Source organism: Nicotiana tabacum, chromosome 5 (genome assembly GCF_000715075.1).
Source record: "Nicotiana tabacum cultivar K326 chromosome 5, ASM71507v2, whole genome shotgun sequence".
NCBI lineage: Eukaryota > Viridiplantae > Streptophyta > Magnoliopsida > Solanales > Solanaceae > Nicotiana > Nicotiana tabacum.
This window is the reverse complement of record NC_134084.1, coordinates 138,121,907-138,142,758: the sequence shown is the minus strand read 5'-3', so window position 1 is coordinate 138,142,758 and position 20,852 is coordinate 138,121,907. Positions and strand designations below refer to the sequence as shown.

Genomic DNA, 20,852 nt, shown 5'->3' with positions numbered 1-20,852 from the left:
CTATTTGCCATCGAGAGAAGACCAGCATCAGTGTGAACAACTTTAAAGTTTTCGTCTACATGGAGAAATTTTTTTTTACCATCATTAACCAATCATATAACCATTTATCAAACACTCAAACATATATACTACTAATCTACCATATATACTCTCTCCACCAATGCCGGCAAAACATTAAAAGTTTGTGTGCCTTACTTTTCTGGGCTAGAGTTTGGAAGTTAAAGAGTCCTCTGCACCAATTGAAGGTTCAGGGCCCAAAAGGGGAAAAAACATACCATTCCCTTTGGAGAAATCACCACCCTATAGTAAACAGAAAGAAGTCATGGGATGGTGATTATTCCCTAATATATTGACCTACGGGAAAAAAATCTAGAAGTCCTATGTAGATTACAGAAGAAATATAAAGGCAAAAATAGCTATATTTTTTATGCCAACTATAGTCATCAAACCAAGCCCAAAAAGTTCATGAACTAGATTAGCTGATATTCACCCCTACACAATTAATTTCTCATTTGAAATAAATGACAAGCACAACAGTTTTTTTTTTTTTTTTTGAAATTCCAAATTCCAAATTTTTTTGTTGGTTAGGGTCTAATCATGGCCATAGTGATGTTGTGAATTTGATTTAGAAATAAGAGAGAAAGTATAATGAAGAAAAAGAAAAAGGAGAAGAAAGAAGAGTAAAGAAAGGAAGGGAGGAGGGTGGACGAGGAAGAAGGGGTGGTTGAGTACAGATTAATACTGGGTATGTTTCATGGTTTTTTCTTTTTTTGTATTTGTAACTTTTTTTTTCTTTCTGATTTTGTATTTAAAAATGGGTCCCACAAATAAATAGCTTAGAATAATGTGTTGTATATGTCAGCGCAATTGGTATACACGCTCCGGTGGATGTGTTTATTAGTACTTATTTTGTCAAGTTTGAGTGTTCAAATGGAAAAATCCAAAGTTTATGTATCGGCTTTCAAAAGCCCTACGAGTTTAAGTGGCCAGAAAGTCATTACGCCAAAAAACATTGTGTATATACTATATGTTGACTCCCTTAATATTTTTGTCTATTAGTTTTTTTATTTATTTGGACACTCCTGTAAAATTTCTAGTTTCGTCATCGCCACTAAGCATAGGCACCGGTCTATATATCCTCCAAAGTTTGAGATGGAAGGAAATCACTTACTCCATATTTTTATCCTTATTCTCCACTAAAATTTAAACTTGAAACCTCGTGATTCTCATTGCCAAAAAGTACAAGTTATAAATTAAAAAAAAAAAAAAAAAGAGCCTTGGAAACCTAACGTAGATTTGACTTCATAACACTAACTTTCGTTGTGCTTATAGTATTACACTAGCCTTCATTGCTTTTATCTTTTTGTAAGAAATTCTTTTAAATTACTTATCATAGTGCAAAAAATTTATAATATGACCAATTTATTTTTCAATATTTTTCTCGTTATAATTGATTTTAGGGATGTGTACTTTGAAAGTTATTCTAGAGTATCCAAATCTTTTGATTCTGCATTAATTTTTCAAGTCAGTCCTTATTGATAAAAGCTGAGTGGTTAGTACCGATTCGGTAATGATTCTTGCTGGCAATTTCTTTATATTTTGTCCTTCTTAATTGCTTTTAAAGACTCATATAACTGTTGTCCTTAATTATGGTCATTAACTGATTATAAATGTGTATGTGCTGCTATTATTTTAATACAAGTTCCAGATTTGCGTATCAAATAAACTAAAAGAAAATTGCATAACAAATTACTGTATTCGTAATTGGTTTTAGAACGATAGCACCATTTTTCTGTGTGTGTTCATTGGCATTTGAAGAGTTTAATTTTTTTTATATATTTATTCTAGAAATATTTTTGAAATACTATATTGATATCTTTAATTACTACGATATTAGTATATATTAAAGAGTGATTATAATATTAGAAAAGGGTAAATTAGATTAAATATATGTGTTTATGATAAGTAGGTTAAAACAATTGTTAAAAAAATCAAAGTAAGGAAAGTAAATATAATATTGTACATTAGAAACGAAGTTAGTGTTACAACGTTAGACATGGAGAGAGATCTCTTTAAATTATGTAAAGAAAAAGTAATTTTTTCATGGTCTGGTACTATGACCAGATGGGAACCTTGGAGCAATGGTAAATTTGTCCCCGTATGATTTATATGTCATGGGTTCGAGCAGTGAAAATAACCACTAATATTTAATTTGCATTAGGGTATGTCGTGTACATCACACCCCTTGGGTGCGTCTCTTCTTCAGATCTTGCACGAGCGCGGAATATTTTGTTTATCATACTGCCGTTCTAATGAGATTCAATGTAGTAGAAAACATTAAATTTATTGTTGATTTAGCTTACGAGTCCAAAAATTCATTTAATATAAGCACACTACAATTAGGTTTTAATTTAAACTAATTCTATGAAATTCAATCCCACGAATTCAATTTTAAACTTAAGCTATTACCAAAAAAAAATAAAAAATAAACTGAAGCAGTCGATTATATATTTTTCTTTATCGATTAGTTTATTTGAATTTAATTTTGTAAAAGAAGAAGTTAAAGTTAAATTATCATTTTCGTTAACTTAATATTCATGACGCCTTTATTATATAGTTTGTCTAATCATTATTATAAAAGTCAATTCAAATTAAATTTTCTTTTAAATTGTATTTTAATTTAATTACTTTCAACTTTTGTAAACAGTAAATGAGAACATCCTAGAGGCATTGCTAATAGTACTAGAAAAGAGTCACTTCGCACTAAGCTCATACTTGACTAAATTGTAAGCTCGACTTTACTCTGACTCAAAACAGTAAAAAGCTCATATCGCGCTTAAGTCTAACTATAACTTTATGAGAAGATAAGATCTAAATTTCAATTAATTAATTAAGTGTTTTTTAAAATGAAATCTTGCAACTCTTAGTTAATCCCTTTTCTTTTAGGCAAAATATTTCCCAAACCAATTGTACAACCATATTATTGGCCAATATCCTTTGCCTAGCGAGAAAGAAAACCTTGGAGTAACGGTAAAATTATCTTCATGTGACCTTAAAGGTTACGATTTCGAGCCATAAAATCAATTGTGGCCCTTGCATCAGGGTATGCTACTTACACCATACCCTACTGGATAGGCCCTTCCCCTAACCTTGCGTTCAGTAGGCTACCTAATTACATCACACACCCTTGGATGGGCCATTCCCCTAACCCTGCCTGAACGCTGTATGTTATATCTAGCCAGAAAGGAAGCCTTGAAACAACGATAAAATTATCTCCATGTGACTTAAAGGTAATGGGTTTGAGCCGTGAAATCAATTGGTTATTCTTGACTAGGGTAGGCTGCTTACACTATATAAATACTCTTGTGTAGGCTGCACCAGGGTCCTTCCACTTATCTTGCATTCAGTAGGTTGCTTACATCACACACTCTTGGATAGGCCCGTCCCATAACCCTGCTTGCCTGAACATGGTATGTTTTAAGCACTGGGCAGTGGGTGTTAGGACCGAAATAATCAGGTGTCATGCGGAAGCTAGCAAAACAAACCTTGAACGATGATAAATCATGCAACAAAGAGAAATATACCAAAAGAGACACAAACATTTAACGTGGTTCGGTCAACTTGACCTATGTCCATGGCGGAGATGAGCAATCCACTATATAAAAAGAGAGTACAAAATATCGAGAGAACAACCTCACGAAGAGGCAAACACGCACAAGTGACACACTAACACTTGTCCCGTAAAGTTCTTCCCCTAAAAAAGACTCTCAAACCCCATATGGATACATTGTGGATGCTACTGAATGAGAAGGACGTATCTTCAATTTATAGAACTCCAAACCTTTTCCTACAAGAAAAAAAACTAGCAAAATATGGGAGATTTATAATAAACATGTTGCCCTTTCCTTCAAGAGATAGGAAAACCAAATATGATAATAAAATCAGGACAACTCGTAACAGTGGGCTGAACACAACACCCCCCTCCCCACTTTTTTTTTTTTTTTTTTTTTTTTTTTATCCTTTGCCTAGAGAAAAAATGATTATACAGGAAAAAGACACAATCAGGTGGGTCTGTGAATGATGACATTACTGAAGTATACCACTAGATCTTCTAGAGTGGCTGCTCCGGGAGATAAAAAAGGAAGGGAAAAGAGCATTAAGGTAATGGAAAAATATATAACTGTTTAAATTCCTGCTATGTATATCAAATGTTTATATTGTGAATCTTATTAGGTGAAATAGAGTGGGATTAAAAAAATAAAAAGAAAAAGGACGGGCATTTTACTGAAGTTAATTTTGAAACATTCTATGTGAAAATAGAAGATTGAGAATCAACAATAATGTTATACCACTTGTTATGGTGCTTTCGTGGTCCATTTTCCCCATAAATTAAAGTTATTTATGGTTTCCATTATATATGTATAGTCAACACATTTTTCTTGCCACACCTTTGTCTGTCTTCTCATTGTCTCGATCATCTTTATACCAACATATTTGAAAATAAAGGATTAAGGTACAACAATAATGTTGTACAACTTGTCTGTCTCGTATACCTCTTCTATGAAATAGACATGAGACTAGCATTTTTACTTGGGAATACAAGAATAGTTCACATCAGAAACACAAATTCTACGGTGGATATTTTTATCGTACAAAATCAATGATCATTTTTGACGGAATGTACAAATACCAAAACTAGAGGAATAAATGAGAAAATGTCACTTGAGATAATTCGGTCATGTCTTATGTGTAATCTTTCAAAATGAATCGTTTTATTTGGTGAAATATTTAAAACAAGGTTAAAGTTTTAAGAACAAATTGGGAAGGCAAAAGTAAGCCCTTTAGAGAGAAATAACACATTAAAAGAATCTCTCTAGGATTAGTGTTTCAAAGAGGAATCTCAATCTTGCACTTTATTCTCATCAATCTTTCTCAGTAATATCGCACATGGTTTGCATTTTGATATTTTTCCTTTGACCTTGTTAACATGGTCGGTTAGAATATTTCAGAAGTCAATAGCCTGGGAAAGAAGATGCCTAGAGGAGGAAGAGCAAAAAGAAATTTTGTATTCTGAAAAATGAAACCCCACCACCTTTTGTTTTAGAAAATTGTGCGCTACACCTTAAAGGGACAAAGTAGATGAGTTGGATGGCTACTGGTTTTAATGTGCCTTTTATCATGTGCCATGTAAGATTATGTAGATTCTATTTTAGTTCTTTCACTAGGCAAGAATACTACAAGAATGCCGCAATCCCAAACAAACAAGTTGAGGTCGGCTGTATGAATCTTCCTAACCATGTATACACCCAACAAGAACATCGCCTCTAAACCTAGATGGTATTTAGGGATCTCTCACATCCAGAACATCTGCAATCCAGTAAAGGGACTGTGGCTTCTCAGTAGAAAAACAAAATAAAATAAAATTAAGCCTGCATTGTTTCTGTATATTTTACTTCAATACTACAAGAAAAAAAAAAAAACATAAAGCTGGACTAGAACTTCAAATGAAATCACTATTCCTCCTATTGCATGTTGGTGTAGCTACTGATTTGGGTTCTGAAATTGGTAATTTCAGCCCATTTGTTTGCGCAGATTTTGGAGCTTACAAACGCTGTCTCAACAACAAAAGAGGAAATAACAAAATCTTGAAGAATGAGAATGCAGGGCAAACTTATCCAGAAAGAAAGAGTACATGAAGAATGATACTCTTTTACATTAGTATACAATTGTATGCGTCAAATAAGCTGTTCAACTTTACAAGTATCACTTGGCCGATTCCATAGCCTTCTCTCTATGAATTATTTTACAAAATGGAGAAAGGAAAGGAAACTTTTCCAAGTTGGAGTTTTGCTAGACATTTCTAATGGTCAGTGAGATGATGTCGCTTGATCATAGGTTTTTGAAAGGGATGGTTGTTCTTGAAACCTCCACAATAGCATTCTCAAACGTAAATCATCAGCCCCTAAGTAGAGGCCAAAGAGACTGATGAAATCAACATGCCTGTACTATAGAATGGTCTTCCAGTTTTCAGGAGTTCAATTTTGTCAAGATCTGCAAAAAGCCTGTATAAGGTATGATCAGCAATTCACTCCATTCTTAGCATAAGCCTAATTGACTTTTCCGACCATTTATAGATAGTCAATCACTTGTTCATTGAAAGTCAGACACCATCCTCTTCCATATCCGACCGAAGAAATTTCCATGGTCCATCTCTTGTTTGTAACCTGCTATTCACAAGTACTTGTCAAAATAACGATTTAGACCATTTTCCATTTCATGGTGACTTCGAAGCATAACCCCAGTAACTCGGCCATATGAGAGTTCTTAAAGCTAATTGTAGCTGCACTACTGAAGTAGATTTTGTTTACCTTGCTGCAAGTGGAATATTATGACTCAAACACTCGAGGACAAAAATCAAATAAACCAATCAAAAGCCATTACTTTTTCTTTGTCTTTCTAGAAATATACAGAAATCTGAGGCTTTGATTCAACCTACAACTTCCAAATGATGACTAAATACAGTCAAAATGGTAAAACAAAGGCCTTTTACTATTCATTACAAATTAAGCAACTGACTAAGACTATGCCACTTCATTAACTAACTTTAAAAAAAAAAAAAAAACTAAGACAGCACTTGTGATAAAATTCAACTTAGTTCAATTTGTAAAATTACCAAAATTCTCTCTAAGGTTGACGAAAGAGATAGACACAGATTTACCTCACAAATCCAGCTACAACACGCAAAGTCATGAAGAGAAAAAGCCCTGCCCAGACTCCAGGAAGACCAAATGATGGCGCAGCCACAAGTAAGAAGATTGAGGAGACTAGTCCAATCAGAAACTGTTTGACAAATATAGGAAGCTGAATCAGAAGGAAAGAACATAATCTTACATTATTTATCTTGTTGGTCATAATGTAGGACACACTCCAAATCCACCATCTTTTTCCTCCCAATTGCTCCTTGGATCACATTCAATTAGATACACCAATTCAAGAATGTTCAAGCAGCATCTCACTGATTGGCTAAAAGCCAGCCAACTCAAATTGAAATGTATGTTCTAGACTTTACATTATTCATTTGTAGCAAAGATCCTAGAACATGTAGCAACCAACATTGGGAGTTGGGACAATAATTCATTGATATGCATAATCAGCTTCCAGGACAACTTATTGCTTGATCCTTTTTTAACTCTTCTCTAGACGTTTCCTTCCAGGCGGCTTCTTACATAGTGTTACTGAAAAAGCAAAAGCCTAACCAGAAAAACAAATATCATGTAAAGATTTCTTTTTGTTCAACATTCTGTTCACCTCATCGAACCATATAGACTCTGCTAACAGTTTTGCTTTTAATTTGCCGCTGGCGCTAATAGAAATTCAATTAAAGCAAAAACTAAGTGTACATATCTAAACATTAGTAGGTGCTTGGCAAGAGTTTACACCATTGCACTCTCACTTCGAATCTACTCTGGCTCAATTTCTGGTTTTGCAGTTCAGAATACTATTTCTGAAAAAGGTGCAGAAATGTGCAATAATGCTTACCATAGAATATGCCGCAAATTCGAAGTCTGAAACACCATAATAGAGCCCATCAAGAACGAAGGCAATGGCATTTATTGGCTGAGATCCAGCAACAAACTGTCCAACAAATCATATTAATAAGAAAAGAATGAGTAGTTTATCATTCAAATATCAAGTTAATCCAGATAATGAACCCGACAACTTTATACAAGGTTAGAAATGACAGCTGTATAATTACTTCTAAATGACCAAAACTATTTCATGATAAAGAAATTACCTAGCTGGTGCATAGCAGGAATTGTAGTCTAACATGAATATATGTCAACTTTGGGGAACATGCTACAGATTTGGGGTTCAAAATCCACCAGAAAAAATGCTGAGAGATCTGGATAAGACTTTCATACCAGAGTACCATATCTGGCAATTTCCAGGACTTCAGAATCTGAGCTGAATAAGCCGGAGAGCGCTTCAAAACCAACAAACAAGCTAAAACCCAAGGTGACTCCTGTCAATGCACCAATCTGACATAATTCACATGAAGAGTAAAAGATGTAGCAAGTCAATATTCTGTTCTTAATGCTTTCTCTTAAAAGCTGAGTCAGTAATCACGGTTGAGAATTAATAAAGAGTACTGGAGTAGGCACCCAAGTTACCTGTAGAACTTTATAAACCACTTCTCGTGCTTGGCCATAATTACCTTGAGAAACTCCACTGGCAAGGAGAGCCTAAAAATCAACAGAATAAGAATGCAATCAAAAATGCAACGAAAGACTAAACTGCTATTTCATAACTAAAGATTGCAGGAAATAATTCAATGGAAATTGTCTAAATATGACCCCGTTGGGAACTTCAGTTAAAGAAAAGCCTGTGACTTCATGGGTAAGTGAAAACCAAAAAGAAATAAGAAATTAAAAGAAGCGATTCAAGAGTTATATGATGTAGTTCCATCTGTTACAGGGAAGCAAAATTGAAGTCCTAATCACTAATAAAATTGAATGGTATTTGGCTTTCACTGAGACGTAAAAACAGAGCTGCTAAAAACTTCTCTGAAAATTATTCAATAAAGCCAGAAATGATGGCAGAGAAAACAAATAGTTTAGTCAAAGTATGTTCACCTGTCCAGCAAGTGCCAAGGCATCAGTTAGCAATGATACAGCTAGCCAAACTTGAACACAGATCTGATGACCAGCCATAGGAACGGGGCCCTCTCGTGCTGCCATTGCTGTTGATAGCGTAGTGGTAATTAGAAGTGCTAAAGTCCTCCCTATTAGAAGGGAACCTGGAAAAGAAAAGAACAAACTTAACCTAAGATAGGTTCGATCTTTTCATTTTGAATACGCTAGAGCATTTTGATGTGTTCTAATAAAGTGCGCAAGAGAAACTCTTAATTATCTTTCCACGGGTTCAGAGTTCAGACAATAAAAAATTCTGCAGTCGCCCAAAGACCAAATGCTACTTTATATGTTTGGTATAAGTAATCCTTTCAATCTACATTTTTTCTTGAAACAGATCTAAAGAATCTATAAAAGTAGTTAGTTTCATTAAAGGGCAAGAGATTGTATTTATGAAGTATCATGGGATAGATTAAATCATTATAGTTTTTTTTAAAACTTAATTTACTGTACCTTCGTCATTCTCCCATTACTCAATCTTCAAATTTGAATGAAATCATATTCACACCTTCAATCATTTTCTCATTTGAAGTATTCATCTTCAACTATTCATAGATTTATATGCAGATATACCGATTTCAAGTTTCACTAGCTGCTGCTAATGCTAGAGGAGATTCAGTTGGACATATTTGAATACCGATTTCAAGTTTCACTAGCTGCTGCTAATGCTAGAGGAGATTCAGTTGGACATATTTGAATATCGTGTCAAACACATTATCCACACAAAATGGGAGCCTTTTCATCAAAATTTTCTTTAATAACTACAAACGATATCCTGATTTCAGGTGTCGTTTTGACAGTTTCCAAGAAAGTACCAGATTTAAGATACTGAGCAAATCTTCCCACATCAACGTCTGGAGCAATAAGAAGCACTTTTTCGTTTAACTTCCACATAAGGATAAACGCAGACAAGTATCTGGTAAAAATGTAGATCAAACAAAAAATAAGATAGAGACAGTGGATAGGAAGTTATATCATGTACAAAGTAAAGGTTTACCGCATCACCAACATACTCAGATATCACAGCAGCAGTTGCAGCCCCACTGATACCAAGACCAAAGGGAAATATCAAAATTGGAGACAACAACGCATTTAGCAAGTTACCAGCTCCTGACAATCCAGAACTGTTCTTTGTCAGATATAGAAGTAGAAGCATTAAGGAAGGATTATACTTAAATATTTGGGACATAACAAAAAAAGAGCCGTATTTAGCAGACCATACTGAAGCGGGAGCCGAGATATGCCATCAAGCGAAGACAATAATTTGTTAATATAAAGCCATACTCTAGCACATCTCACAAGAAGTAGCATTCTCAAGAGTTGTTTTCTATAGCTTACTAAGCTAGACAAGTCTTTGATAAATGTTGGATCTTATCCCTACTTCATCAAGATGAATAAAATCACATAAAGTCAACATCTAAAGCAGTGCCTACCCGCCCATATGTTTGGAACAGTACTTATGCATGAAAGATTACTATATATCGAGGTTTAATAAACAGCATTTAGCTCAACTAAAAGAGTGGTCCATATCAACAAAATATTTCCATCTCAACTTTCCCAATGAGCTCGTGAAGTCAATATCCAAATAGCAATGAACAGCTTGAAACAGTTATCTATCCAACAATCCATAAATAATATTTATGAAACATGATATTAGACACAAGATGTCAGGACAGATTGCACTTGGCCTTTGCTTTATGTAGATTAGAGAAGTATTTGGATATCTTTGATACTTGCCAACAGCATATAAAGGAGTTTTTGTGTCCTTAAATCCACGAAATGTTCCTTGAGCAGCAAGCGCTATTACAATTGGTGGAGCTCCAAAGGCCCGCATCGTAAGGAATTGCTCAGCTGGTACACGCATTGGTGAATCCTGCAATATATCAACAATCCCAAATAGATTTACATTGAAGATCTTCAGCAAACATCAAGACACATGGGCTTTATACTAATGCAAAGGAATAGGGGAAGCATAAATCCAAGTGGCATCTCTGAGATCTGATTGTCACTATGTCATTCTCCAAGATATACTGGCCGAACAAAAAATGCCCCCAATAACTTACGACTTGGAAATTGGAAGAGAAGAATTAAGCCCTCATGCTAGAAAATAAATTTGTTTTCCAAATTAAGACATACAACAGATATACCCATGGTATTCATTAGGAAACCGGAGCCAAAAGAAAGTCCAACAGCTTCAGCAATGCCAAGGCCAAGAGCAAGCAGCAAAGAAGTTGATACTGAAGGAAGTAGGATTTTTCTTTGTGAATCAGGTGAGCGACCTAGTTTAAGGAAAAAAAAAATATAACTCATATCGGGTAAATGCAGAATGTTTGATAAATTAGAAGTAGATGCTTTGACAAAAGACCACTGTCACCTTTAGCAATTAATGCCTGCTCTTCAGCAACAAAAGAAGTTGTGACGTTGAGCAAAGGAACATTGAATAATTTCGAGATGAGATTGAAAATTGATACCGAAATGCCTACTGCTGCCAGTTCAACTGACCCTGCAAAACATATGCATACATAAGTAAGACATACATGGACTAGAATATTGTACTTCATCATTTCAAAATTTTCTTCCCTCCTGGTTTTTTCAGCCATCTCAGTAGAATACCTATTTTTCTTAAAGTGGGACCCACTCTTCTAATTAAACTTTAGTTAGGACCCACTTATACAATACTTGAACTCGCTATAAATTTATGCAAAGGTAAATTGATTTACACTTTGCTTTACATTTGTTGGCCTGAAATGAATTTAAATGGAGAAACATGGTCAGTAAAGATTCATAAAGCTGACCTCAACTTGTTTGGAACTGAGGCGTAGTTGTTGTAAATAATGGGTAAAACACATACAACTTTCATCATGACCCTAATAACTACATCACATAAAATCAAACAAGTAATAAGACAAGTGAAGTAAACCACAACAAAGAGGGGATACTATAAGAGTACCTAAATGTCCAACAAATGCAGTATCAACAAGTGAAGTAATGGGGTCAGCAGCAAGAGCTAACGCAGCAGGCAACGCAATGGACATAATCTCCCATCCAATTCCATCAAATTTCAGCTCTTCCCTGGGAATTAATAACCCAAAACACAAATCAGGAGAGGGGAAAAAAAACACAAACATAAAAAATAAAAAATAAAAACAATACTGCTAAAAAACAAAGAGACGTGTGATGAAGATATACAGTAGGGAAGAGACTGAATCCAACAACGATGACGAGGATGGAAGGTCCGAATCGGGTCCTAGGTCAGGATCCGGACTCTTGACCCGATTTTCTCCCAAATCAGAATTGGAATTATCGATAGAAGTTTCGGATATGACAGTACGGTTTTTATCCCTAGAAGATTTGATTAGTGTATTACGCAGTCGAGCTGAGTAGTTAGTATTATTATTCTTTAGTGGAAGAAAAGTAGAGTAACAGAAATAATTGTAATTATAATTGTTTTGATGAAATAAGGGATTATTTTGGTGGTAAAGAGCAGACGCCATTGTTGCTTATTTGGGAGAGGAAAAAAATATTTTGGATAGAAGAAGGAGGTGAAATCTGGTACGTGGGGAAGGATAAGAAAGGGTGAATATCAGTTTTCTTTTGGCTATCAACTGAATTAACGGCTGGAATGGGAGTTCACAAATAAATATCTTTCCTAGCATTATACTGTACCGACACTTAGGGCGCCAAACGTTGTTATTTAGATTATTATATATTGTACTCCCTCTTTTCGTTTGGAGTTATCGAATCTATTTTCTTTTTTAGTTCGTGCAAAAAAAATAATTTTTTTTCTTATTTAAAAATAATATAGTCACACAAAATATATGTGCTTCATTTTGTACTACAAATTCAAAAGTCTTCTCTCTTTTCTTAAACTCCGTACAGAGCCAAATGAGTTCACATAAATTGAAACGGATGGAGTATGTTATTTTGTACCATTTTCTCCTTTTTTTAAACAATTTTTCATGTACTATTTAATATATTTGCTATAAAGAATTATGATCTATTATTTAATTATAATTAGTTCGGTTTTAGGTTAAACGAATTAACGAATCAATGTTTTGACTTTGAGCACACGAAAAATTAGAGACTTAAATTGGATATTCGATCGGTAGGGATATATCTTTCCGTTGTACTTTGAATTTCAATAAGTTTCTGCATTCTGTAAAGAGTCATATTTCATTTTTGGATTTTGAAGTGTTCAAATGTACCTTCATGATTAATTCATTTTGCAAACCGGTTCATAATTCCTAGTACTAAGAATTTGCTTGACCCATCTCCATATCTTGATCGTTTCGTATCTACAACAACAACAACAACCTAGTATAACTCACAACTGGGGTCTGGGAAAATTAGTATGTACGCAGACCTTACCCCTACGCTGTTTCCAATAGACCCTCGGTATCCTTCCCTACAAGAACTCCCACCTTGCTCTTGGGGTGACTCGAACTCAGAACCTCTTGGTTAGAAGTGGAGGGTGCTTACCATTAGAGCAACCCACCTTGTCAGACGAAATGATCTTGATCAGCTTTATCAGGGTGTAGGCTTACCGAAACTTTAATAAGAGACCTGAAGTACTCTACCAATTAAAGACAAATGGTTTTGAAACTTGGAGTTTTAGATTTACAGGAGGAAGAGATGAAGGGCAATACTGGTCCCACTAGGCGTGTCAATTTGTTTGTAACTAATTTTCAACATATGAAAAATAAACTGCAATCACAAAATAAGAGAAAAATATTTTTACTAATCAATTGTGAGTACAATTCTGTTTCTCCCTTGATTCTTCTCTCCTGATTATCTCCGTGATTCGAGGGCTGAAGCCATGTATTTCTCGAATGTAGGATGATGCAGACCTTCTAGGGATATATTTGATCTCCAACTTCTTGAGTTATTTGATTGTTAAGAAGCATCCGACCATATTTTGATTTCTTTGTGAATATCCCAAGAGTTTATGGGATTTTGAGACGTCTCTTCAAGGGAATATGCATCCCTTTATATAGGTGTGAGTTAGGGTTTAGGGTAGTGTAACCTCCAAAAAATCCTAATAGACTCCTAGGATTTCAAGAGTCCTATAGTATCTTTAATTTAGAATTTAGATTTATCCTTTAAAATTTCGATGTCTACAAATGCCCTCTACTTCAAGGTTTGTCGAAACTTTAAGACGAGACTTGAAGTACTCGACCATCGCACCAAATGGTTTTGAAACTTTGAATTTTTGATTTACAAGAGGAAGAGATGAAGGGCAGAACTGGTCCTACCGGGTGTGCCAATTTATTTATAACTAATTTTCAACATATGAAAAATAAACTCCAATCACAAAATAAGAGAAAAGTATTTTTACTAATCAATTGTGTGTACAATTCTGTTTCTCCCTTGATTCTTCTCTCTTGATTATCTCCGTGATTCGAGTATTTCTCGAATGTAAGATGATGCAAACCTCCTGGGATGTATTTGATCTCTAGCTTCTTGAACAATTTGATTGTTAAGAAGCATCCGGGCATATTTTGATCTCTTTGTGAATATCCCAAGAGTTTATGGGATTTTGAGACGCCTCTTCAAGGGAATATGTATCCCTTTATATAGGTATGAGTTGGGGTTTTAGGGTAGAGTAACCTCCAAGAAACCCTAATAGACTCCAAGGATTTCAAGAGTCCTGTAGTATCTTTAATTTAGGATTTGGATTGATCCTTTAAAATTTCGATGTCTACATGTATCTCTAGAAAATCTCTTAATACCTCTTCAAGACTTCAACTGCCCGTTTATGGTGGTGTTTGTTGGTAATACAAGTACTTCAGTGGATAATTGCACAACTCACTCCAAACTTCAGGGGCCAATCTAAGGACCCGTTTGTGCATAGATTTTGCCAAAATAAACTTGGGTTTTATTTGATAAACACATATTTGGCCATAGATTTTGCCTATATTTTGGCGAAATCCCAAATCTCAAATCCCAAAACCAACTCAAAAGCTAGTTTTGGGCCAAAATTTTTACAAACACTAATAATATACATATTTTTCCAAAATAAATTTGGAAAATATGTTTTGAAAACATATGGCCAAATACATTTTCATCTTCAAATCAAACTTCATCCAAATCAGATTTTTCAAAACAAATTTGGAATCTATGGCCAAACGCTAGCTAAATATTCCCAAGTTCAATGCTAAAGTATTGGAAAGAGTAGCTTAATCACGTTTACAATCTTAATTAAGCGTACTAAACATATTAGAAGATTAGACAATACTAAGCTAGCGTTTGACATAGATTTTAAAACTTGAAAAAAGAGTTTTTGAAGTTGTGTTGAAAAATAACTTTTGAAAGTTGAAATTACGTTTGGACATGCATTTTATTTGAAGAAAAGATGAAGTTTAGTGAGTGGAAGAAAAATTTTCACTGGGATCTTGAAATTTTTTGATTTTTTTCCCCAAAATATGATCATATTTCATAAACAAAAAATGTTTTGAGGCCAAAACCTATGGCCAAACGGGAGCTTAAGAATGCTCTTACTGCAGGTCTAGAATTCCCTCATTTGGCTTGTGGCTTTTGGCTAAGCTCTCAAACCTCAATTTACTGAATTGAATTGCTGCTAGGGAGCTTTTGATACCCTTCACGAAGTTCATACACTCTAATTTGAATTTCCCAACTGTGATTCATTGTATACACTCATTTAAACAAAATTTCGAGCAAAACAGAAGAACGATTTTTTTCTGTAAGGCTGACATCCGCTAGTTTGAACATATATTAACTATTTCAACGGGTACTTGCTATCAAAGTGAACTCAAAAGAAAGAAGCATCATCCCTTCACTCTGTAATTGGTTTACCTTGAGGTTCAAGAATTTGCTTTAATACTAACAGTAGAAACATGGGCGTGCTCATTCGAGATGTACATTACGTTCAAGGTGTGAACTTTTCTTTTCTCCAATGATAGTGGAAAGATTACTTACAAAGTGCACCTGTTCTTTTCACAAAAATTGAAATAGCAACTCGTTCCATACATCAGGAACGCCTGGCAAGCACCAATGGATGCAATCCGAGTAACTTGCAGGATCTGCTAGTTTCTCAGGAGTCAGCGTCTCCCAAAACTTACGATATATGGAAGGGTGGCCGTCTTTCCTGTATTCTGATAGCTGAGTAATGTTGAGAACATTAACCTTTGAGCCCAACTTGGCCAGTATCCTTTCAACCATCTGCATTGTGGGAAAGTCAGAATCTATACCCCAGTATGTTCCATTCTTTATTGGAAGCTTCTCATCGTAGCAGTTTCCTTCGCTTCCTGGTTCCCATTCTTGTTTCCTGAATGTTGAAAGAAGAAATAAAAACACGATTTCTTACTGCAGAGGAGATAAATCTAAACCAAGATAAGCATCTTTCATGTCGGATCTCCGGAAACTGACTTGTCTTAAAACTATACAATTAACTGAAATTGCCGTTATTTTAAATGGGTAATTAGAGTTCGTCACTTGGCCTCGCTCCTCACTGTTTCAGATTGTGTAATCAGAAAAGCATTCATGCACAAGATAAGTTATTATGGTTCTTCAGGAGCATTTTGCCTGAAGAATGGACTCATAGCATATTTTACGAATTTATATTTCAAATGAAGAAGGAACTCGGCATCAACTTTAAATAATGGTGAGACATTTATGAACTCATGTGAACAAATGCACAATGGAAAATGAATGAGAGTATTATGTTGGGTGCAAATCTTTTATCAGTTCAGTTCACCACCAATGTTTTTGACCCGGCATTGACAATCTAACTAAAAATGTTAAATTCAGCTACTTAATATTAGGTGCAAAAATCAACACACACAAAACATGCTGCTGCTTCCGATCTCCTAATTTGTTCATCCATAACAATCAAAATTGATTCTGAACTTTGAAATCCAGTCAAATCCATGCAACATGTAGTTAAGTACGTAAGGTAAGCTTTAGCAATAAAAGAAAAGCTCCTCACTTACGTGAAATGTGTAGGGGACATAGTGACAAAAAAGACCTTCTTCACGCGATCAACATTGGAATCCACCCACTTTGCCCAGGCTTCCATAGCTAACTCCATGCCTCCCAACCCATCTATTTCCTCACAAACTCCTTTTTCTTCACTACTCCATCTAAAAAAAGTAATGGAACTGATAAGAAAGCAATCCTTCTTTCATTGCAAAATTACAATTTATTATAAATTAGAGATATAAATAGTTTTAATCGTTCCTTGAGCTGAAAGTTTGCAATTTCAAGAAGTATGAAATACGTCAATCCAACCGAGATAAAACGGCAGAGATAAAGCAATCAGTCCTCTTTTCTATCTTCTATGTTTCAAATTTTCATTCAAATATTAGTTCTTGGCATATCTGCTGAAGTGATGACCGAATTAGAGTTCATACTTACAATAACTTAACAGGGCCCTGTCTCCACCAAAGATATGAATTAAAGACTAATATATCAGCGTGCATCCACTCTGATGAATGCCTAAGAAGTGAATCAGGACGCAGTATTCGCTCAGGCAGTCTGTGATCAACAGGATCATCAGAATTTGATTCGACAAGAAGTGGCGCCCAAAGGAACTCTATGCTGGCGTTGTATTCCTGTCATCAATAGCGAAACACATGAATTTAGTAACAGTCGTTAAATTATATTAACATAATCGTCACCATCTGTATGTACCAAAATACATTGAAATTTGAGCGGCACTTGACATCATATAAAGTTTGAGATCACTTAGTTGAATGCTAAATATCATATACTCAAAAAAAATTCACTTGACCTCTGCTCTAAATATTGAAAGGTGAGCCTGTGGTGTCATGAACTTCTTCTCAGCTGGAATAACAGATTGCAAAAGACACACCATCGATATCCACTGTCCTCTATTCAGTGAGTCTCCCACAAACATTAGTCTTTTCCCTCTTAATTTCTCCCACATTTCAGTCACATTCCACCTGCGTATCAACATTAACAAGTCAATAATGTAATAAGCATGACACAACAATTACTACAACCATAATACAAAAATTCAAACATGTATAGGGTGAGATTAACAAATTTAATATTTTATAATTTGATTATTTTTTTAATTGATAGTGGTGTCCGAGCTAACTTGCGTGCACCTCAAGTGTTCCACTCGGTACCTGCTATTTTCGAACAGGTACCGGGTGACTCTATCTATCAACGCTTGGACAAATAGAAATTATCAAACATTCTTTCATCTAATGGTTCAGTTGGTTATTTAATGTTATTATATTTAGGTATTGGTTACAAATGAGCTATTACACAAAAGCAGAAAAGAAATTAATGGAAATCAAAATGTTACCTCTTCAAATTGCAGTGGTGAGGTTGCCATCTCCAGTACTGGTAGTCCAGATCTTGCCGACCATGCTTGTGGCACGCCAATTGATCAGACATATAAGGACAATCAGAATCCTTATACAGTGGATATGAACTATTATCAAACACCCATTCCCCTGAAAAATAATCACACGTCTCCGGCATTTCTCTCCGGCCAGTAATCTCCGGTTTGAAGCTATCCCATTCAGCTCTCTTTCCACTATACTTCACAGTAGACTGGCAAGCACTCGATTTATCCAAAGGCACTACAACACCACAAATATCCCCTCAGATGGATTCAAAATGAAATACTCCCTACGTCCCAATTATGCGGAACACTTTTCTTTTTAGTTTGTCCCAAAAAGAATGATAAATTTCTATATTTAGAAATAATTCAGCTATAAAATTCTCATTTTATCTATAGCTTGTTTTAGATCACATGTTTCAAAAGTCTTTCTGTGTATCTTAACTTGTGCTCAGTCAACAAGGGCGGAGCTAGAAACAAAACCATGTATTTGTCTTAAGAAATTCATCAAATATGTACAATTTATTAATTTAGAAACTAGCAACTTAAACAGATTAGATTCTGAACCGATAAAACTTCAAATCCTGGCTCCGCCTCTGTCAATCAAACAAAGGACACATAAAATGGGATGGAGAGTGTAAACATCAAAGTTCTTTTTTCTTCTTTAGCATAATATTGAAATAACTTATTCAAGGAAAAAAAAAGGGGTTCTAAAAATATGTTTATTTCTGAATTCCAATTTCAAGAAAATGCACAAAAAGACACCATATACAAAACCCCACAAAAAAGACCTAGAAAATTTGCTAAAAAAACAAGGAAAATGTCAAAAAGAAAGGATTTTGCTGATACCTAAGAATTACAAACTGACCTGGAGGAGTTCTTGGGAGGGTGTGTTTGGAATGAATTTCTTGAATGTTACTTTCATTATAGAGGATAGAGAAAACTATAAAGACGAAGAAGACAAGTGCAATTAGAGGATACTGTGTTCTCTTCTTCGGCCATTTCTGCATTTTGTGTGTGTGCGCGTGAGAGAGAGAGGAATGAAGAATGTTGATTGACTAATGTAATAAGGCATTTGGACAGCCGACAGTGACACCCTTTTAAATCTGAACAACTTTTTATGAAAATAATAATATCTGCTTATTGTGATTAAAGTATGATTATTATGATTGTGTTTGCTTATATGGCAACAATTAAGAATTATAATTTGGATTATATTATCGTTAAATATTGGATTTATTAATAATGGAAGGGTCCAACTTATTGATTCCTAGATAACGTGCATCTAACTAAGGGAGTTGTATAAAATAAAAATAAAACTACGGGAGTTGGGTTTTTTCGTTTGCTTCATTGAAAAAAAAAACACTATGGGAGTTGTTTGTGTTTTGCACGTTAATATTGGTTCCCTTTACCGTTAGCAGTAATTAATTTATTTATTTTTTGTTTTAAGATTTATCCATAATCTCTTCAATATTTTTGCAAAACACGAACTCTTTAATTTACATTCTTAAAATGTATGTTCCTTTTCTTTTTATATTTTCACTTGATCAACATTTTACGATCTATATTCGTGATTAGCCAAAATTTCTTACGTTCGAAAATAAAAAGGACTACGTGCAAAATGGGAAAAGAGTATAAGTTAAAACTAAAACACAAAGAATACATTATTATGCAAAAATAATAATAATAATAATAATAATAAAGAAATTATACGGTAATTCATAAAGAGTACAAAGATGATCTTAGAGACGTCGGTGAAAGTTCTTGCTAATCATAAGGCTTCGTAGTAAAATTATTTATTTAACATGGAGATTTCTTATTTGGAGTGAAATTTATTAGCAATAAATAAGTAGAAGGTTTCACATAAATGCCTACGTATACAGACATATATAAATAGGTGCAAATTATCATTTCAGAATGCTTTACCTTTTATAAATATTCGTTCTTCTTTCCTCGGCAGGTTAAAGGGATCAATAATGTACTTATAGAAATAATGCGATTTATCCTGTTAATGCCATAAATATCTATTGATATCTGCTCATAGGTGACCAGATCAAGGTAACGAGAACAACTAATTGCATCATTAAGATTTAAGAAACTCTCTTATTTGGAACACATTTAACACGAGGAATCATTTTGGAACTCACCATATAACTTCTCTAAAATTGTTACTTCCTCTGGTCCACTTTAATTGAAATTTTTGTACTTTTTGTGGTCCATAATATTTGATTTTTTTAGATATCTAGAAATAATTAAAATTTTTTTTTCAGAAGTTGCCCTTGGAGTAAAGAGCCTAGGAGTATTTGTTATATTGCCAATGAACAAATTAAGGTTAATATGATCAATTTTGTTATTATATAATGCTAAAAGGTTGATTCCTTAATATGTATAAAAATAGCTAAATTATCAATTACATTGGCTATTTATCTCTCTCTCTCTCTCTCTCTATATATATATATACACACACACACACACACACACCTCATTTCTGTATAATAGCCAATAAACTACATAGGAGGGTAAACCGTACTAGGCAAGCCCCGTACGACGGACTCGACCGAGAAAGAATGTAAAAGTACTTATTTGTACGATTATGTAAGTATTTTCTAACCACAATTCACAATTTTCATCATTCCTTTTCGAAGATTGTAAATTTCCAAGACGGAGTGATTTAGTGTGACTAGAGCGAGAAACTCCAATTTCTTACTAAAACTACACTACCTCCTCTTTCTTCTACCACCTTGAACCTATCAAAAATGACTAACATTCCACCTGCTCCCAATACTGATCCACCTGACATAAGTTCAATGAACATTGATAACCCAATTGCT

General features: G+C 34.5%; 2 protein-coding genes across 5 annotated transcripts; both read right to left on the bottom strand.

Annotated features, from left to right (window-relative positions):
• Positions 1 to 5,678: 5,678 nt before the first annotated feature.
• Positions 5,679 to 12,310, bottom strand: LOC107762577 (protein DETOXIFICATION 44, chloroplastic). Of its 4 annotated transcripts, none has more exons than XR_001642837.2 (14): positions 11,880 to 12,310; positions 11,641 to 11,762; positions 11,065 to 11,193; positions 10,827 to 10,969; positions 10,428 to 10,563; positions 9,704 to 9,800; positions 9,506 to 9,606; positions 8,634 to 8,797; positions 8,172 to 8,243; positions 7,923 to 8,039; positions 7,540 to 7,635; positions 6,892 to 7,251; positions 6,719 to 6,824; positions 5,679 to 6,224 (listed from the first exon to the last, which is right to left on the bottom strand). XR_001642837.2 is itself a non-coding variant. In XM_016580948.2 (14 exons), exons 1-13 carry the CDS (start codon positions 12,182 to 12,184, stop codon positions 6,747 to 6,749), a joined length of 1,629 nt encoding a protein of 542 aa, XP_016436434.2. In that variant the 5' UTR covers positions 12,185 to 12,310; the 3' UTR covers positions 5,679 to 6,224; positions 6,719 to 6,746. The 4 variants fall into 4 exon arrangements, 2 of the variants coding, with proteins under 2 accessions (XP_016436434.2, XP_016436433.2); XM_016580948.2 differs by having other exon boundaries at positions 6,892 to 6,960; XM_016580947.2 differs by lacking the exon at positions 6,892 to 7,251 and having other exon boundaries at positions 6,719 to 6,840; positions 11,880 to 12,308.
• A 3,145-nt stretch (positions 12,311 to 15,455) lies between these two features.
• On the bottom strand, positions 15,456 to 19,094 carry LOC107762578 (protein trichome birefringence-like 35). The gene is made up of 6 exons (XM_016580949.2): positions 18,890 to 19,094; positions 17,983 to 18,262; positions 17,440 to 17,611; positions 17,064 to 17,260; positions 16,640 to 16,789; positions 15,456 to 15,975 (listed from the first exon to the last, which is right to left on the bottom strand). The coding sequence occupies exons 1-6, from the start codon at positions 19,029 to 19,031 to the stop codon at positions 15,645 to 15,647; spliced, it is 1,272 nt and encodes a 423-aa protein (XP_016436435.2). The 5' UTR covers positions 19,032 to 19,094; the 3' UTR covers positions 15,456 to 15,644.
• Positions 19,095 to 20,852: the final 1,758 nt, after the last annotated feature.

Bases quoted from the DNA above. Each gene is read 5' to 3' on its own strand.
- LOC107762577 (XM_016580947.2), bottom strand. From the start codon at position 12,184: ATGGCGTCTGCTCTTTACCACCAAAATAATCCCTTATTTCATCAAAAC. The intron at 11,763-11,879 runs GTATATCTTCAT...ATTAATTCCCAG, and splicing joins GATTCAGTCTCTTCCCTACT to GGAAGAGCTGAAATTTGATG. The intron at 9,801-10,427 runs GCAAGTATCAAA...CTGGATTGTCAG, and splicing joins AACTCCTTTATATGCTGTTG to GAGCTGGTAACTTGCTAAAT.
- LOC107762578 (XM_016580949.2), bottom strand. From the start codon at position 19,031: ATGCAGAAATGGCCGAAGAAGAGAACACAGTATCCTCTAATTGCACTT. The intron at 18,263-18,889 runs GTCAGTTTGTAA...GTGGTGTTGTAG, and splicing joins CCTCCCAAGAACTCCTCCAG to TGCCTTTGGATAAATCGAGT. The intron at 15,976-16,639 runs GTAAGTGAGGAG...TTCAACATTCAG, and splicing joins ATGTCCCCTACACATTTCAC to GAAACAAGAATGGGAACCAG.